The 3806-nt window shown below is 35.5% G+C and overlaps 1 protein-coding gene across 1 annotated transcript in view; it reads left to right on the top strand.

Moving 5' to 3' along the window:
- Positions 1-3806, top strand: part of LOC115245570 — a 15614-nt gene that overhangs the window by 10593 nt on the left and 1215 nt on the right. The window contains exons 5-12 of the mRNA XM_029823948.1: positions 1-59; positions 231-332; positions 618-740; positions 1372-1514; positions 2077-2226; positions 2422-2667; positions 2874-3149; positions 3664-3806. The exon at positions 1-59 is cut by the window's left edge and continues 1 nt beyond it. Of these exons, the coding sequence (XP_029679808.1) occupies positions 1-59; positions 231-332; positions 618-740; positions 1372-1514; positions 2077-2226; positions 2422-2667; positions 2874-3149; positions 3664-3806 (1242 nt within the window). The remainder of the gene's footprint in view (positions 60-230; positions 333-617; positions 741-1371; positions 1515-2076; positions 2227-2421; positions 2668-2873; positions 3150-3663) is intronic.

Genomic DNA, 3806 nt, shown 5'->3' with positions numbered 1-3806 from the left:
ATTCCGCTCATGTTGCTCTGCCTGTCGAATATCGGAGACGTGATGGCGTCCAGTTTTAGGTAATAATAGACAATGTTTAATCACATCTAACACGGGTCACTGAAAAATGGAAAACTTGCAAAAATTGCGTTTTGTCTGTCATATCACATACACATGGAACATTTAGTAGTTTTTATCGCTGCTGAAAAATAATTTTCTTTTATCTTTTACATTTGTACATATTTTTTTAGATTTTTATATTGGAAAGTGTGTTGCTATGTGTGCACAAAACCGCCAAAAAAACGACGAGGGCGTAACACCTTTGTCAGATCGTACTCCGTTCGTCAACCAGGGTAATATGATATAAATGAGATCTATATTACAGTGAAAAATATTAAAAGATTACATGGAAAAGAATACATGTATAGAAGTTCAAATTATATAAAAATGCTATATTGATATGTCAGATAAGATTTACATATTGCTGGTCAATAATATATTATAATTATGTCATACGGAAACGTCATTCCTTAAATACACATATCTTTGGATTATTTAATTAAGAAAGTGAATTAAATCTTAGAAGATTTGAAAATCTATTGTGCGATTGTATACAGATGTTATATTTATTTTACAAGACGATATGGATCAAGCAAAGGCCCGTTTCGCCGATCCATCAGAGTGAGTCAACGATCAGCTGATTCGGCCTTGGGACTTTCCGAGAGTATGACGAAGTCCTCGTACTCTGACACCGATTGCAGGTAAGATTATTCTTGGATTTATAATTCAATCTCTTGATTAGTCGAGAATACAGTCGAGGACCTTTATCGTCTAAGGAGAACTGAATATATGACGAGCGAACAGTATTTCCATAATTAATTGTTCAATTAAATTACGTGATTTTTATGTAGCCAGGAATATAATTTAATACGGATAAAATAAATATCTCTTGGAATTTTTATTTTTATATTTCCATCTTCTCTTTCTTTTTCTTTAATATAAATAAAAAATTTAATTTATATTTTACGTTTGCGTATAATATTAATTTCGATATGGTGAAGTTTTAAATGATAATAGAATTATTTAAAGAAATAATTGCCTTTTGAAAATTGAGAGAAAGAAATACACGTGTATAAGAGAATCTGTGAAAAAACTTGCTTTCATATTAATGATTCTATTTTTGCATAAATGGTGGACAGTTCTTATCGTTAGTTTCTCTAATCATATTATGGCATACGATGCTATCGATCTAATTATTTTTTATTTAATATAAAAAAATAATCGTTTAGAGATAATATACTTATCAATTAAATAATAGACTTATAGATAAACTTATCAATATTAAATAAAATATTAAATAACAAATGATCAGAACATATAAATAAACTATAGATATATGCATCGACGATTCGAAGGAACCGAGTCGAAAGTGTCAAGTGCTTACGCACCTTCCACGAATCATCCGATGGAAACTAAGGCCGCGACTATGCCGCGTTATTCGGATGTTCAGATGGCCACTCCAAAAAGTGTAAGAGGTACTCTTTTTAACAAATATACCAATTACTTATTTTATATTGTCAGTTAATAATGTTGGTTCTAAATTAATTTAAAAAATTAACATATGAAAAGTTATGCACACTAGTATTGGAACGTTTCATTTTATTTTTGTTATTTATCCGCGCAAACAGTTGTCATCTCTGAACCCATTTTGCGATCAGATAATTGTTGTCGGATGTCTAAAATATGTATAAAGATACTAATAGATTGCATGAATAATTAATATATAAATTATTATTAATATATAATTATATATAAATATTGCATATATTTATAATATATGTTAAAAATGCAGATTATCATTTATCTTGTTAAAAAATTAGTAAACGATATACACACAGGATTGTTACACACGAAAGACGAAAACGCTCCCACATCGCCGCGTCGGCTCCCTCCCTCCTTTGCTTCCGTAAAATATTCGGTTGATATTAATTAATTAATTCAAGCGCATCGATCGCGCTGCATTGCGCTTGTTATCGACTAATCGATTAATTAAACTGTCGGTTGATTTGTTTGTTATACTTTTATTATCGCGTACAGCCAGTTCCAGGATAACGACGCAATCGTTGGACAGAAAATTGCTAATGAGTCCGAACGAGGCTGATCGCTCGCCGGTTTTGTGCAACAAATATGCGTTGGACGATCTAGAGGACGAGATGCTGAGATGGCAGCCGCCGCCTCAAACTAAAGGCAAGTATCAGCGAATTTTGCTGTTCGATTTATACGAATGATTCTATTTTTGCATACCTTTTGCATATTTTTGTTTAAATGATTATCTAGATATATATTATTAGTTCAAGATCCAGATAAATGTCCGCTGTTGTTGTGTAGACAATCGCTCCTTAAAGCGCTCAAAGAAATTAAACAAAACCGACGTTATTACAGTCGAGAATTCGGAGAGGCCGCGAAGCAACGGAACGACCGAGGAGCCGGATAGCGCCGAAAAGCAAACTTCCTTCAATCCCAGATCCTTGCCGAGGAGATGCCTCTCCGTTGAAGGCGCCACGACGAATCACAGAACGAGTTTGACGTCGGGGCTACGACCGCCTTCGGTCTATTTGGAAATGGAACATATGAGAAGATCGCAATCCGGCAAGAGTAGTAGACGCAGCAGAAGCAATTATTCCGTCGGTGAGTGACTCCGCTGATGAAAGCCGGTGGTCGGCTGAATCGCGATATAAATTCAAACTCGTAATTTGTTGGTGATTTTATAGCTATCGAGAATATCTCTCTAATATTTCCAAGTCATTCAAAGCTCCTAGATTGCAATTAGATCAGATGGCAAATCGATCGATATAATGCGCGCTTGCTGATCATAATAAATGATCATCCCCCAGCGCGCTCTTTTAAGCGGGGACCACCGTCGCCGAGGATTATGTCGCCGATGGGATTCGCCGTGCATCGACAGGTTTACGTTGATGATATCGATTTGGACTACGAGTATTATGTCGCGGATGATCAGGAGAGACAACCAACCAAGCCCGTGCCCATTTGGCTATGCGTCTTCCTAGTTGTCAGCTACATAATCGGTGGCGCTTATCTCTTCAGCAAGCGGGAAGACTGGTCGCTCCTCGATTCGGCTTACTTCTGCTTCATTACGTTGACTACCATCGGTTCGTTCTCTTTCCATTCCTTTCTTTCTCTTTAAATTGGAATGTTTCTGTTGCTCCTTAATTTTTAATTTATTCCTAGTAGCTGAAAGAGTCTGTATGATTTTATTAAAATACCAATAAAATAATTATCTTTATTATATAATCATTATTCGTAAGATATAATAAATAATAAAATTATTGGTTAAATAATTATTTAAAAAATAATTATTTAAATATCTGCCATCAATTCAAGATCTAATTAGATATCAGCGCTGTCTAAGACGATTGAATAAATCGTTCTTTATAAAGCGCCGCAAAAATAATGTAATGCTTCTTGTAAAAAAAGTTATATTTATAATATTTTCACTTATTCATCCCTCGCATTCATCCCTCTCTCTCTCTCTCTCTCCCTCTCTCTCTCTCTCTCTCTCTCTTTCTCTCTTTCTCTCTCTCTATCTATATGATCTTATGTTAATTACGAGGACCCCGCAAGAGACCTCGCGTATGTAATATTTCCTATCTCTTCTCTTTTAAGGTTTTGGCGACTTTGTGCCGGCGTACAAGCTGGACGCGCAGCAGGGCATCGCCCTTTGTTCGCTCTACCTGCTATTTGGAATTGCCTTGCTGGCAATGAGCTTTAATCTGGTGCAGGAGGAGGTCATCAACAACGTGAAGAGC

This window comes from Formica exsecta, unplaced genomic scaffold (genome assembly GCF_003651465.1).
Source record: "Formica exsecta isolate Colony F162 unplaced genomic scaffold, ASM365146v1 scaffold122, whole genome shotgun sequence".
Classification (NCBI taxonomy): domain Eukaryota; kingdom Metazoa; phylum Arthropoda; class Insecta; order Hymenoptera; family Formicidae; genus Formica; species Formica exsecta.
The sequence above is the reverse complement of the archived record's forward strand: the minus strand, read 5'-3'. Positions and strand labels throughout refer to the sequence as shown.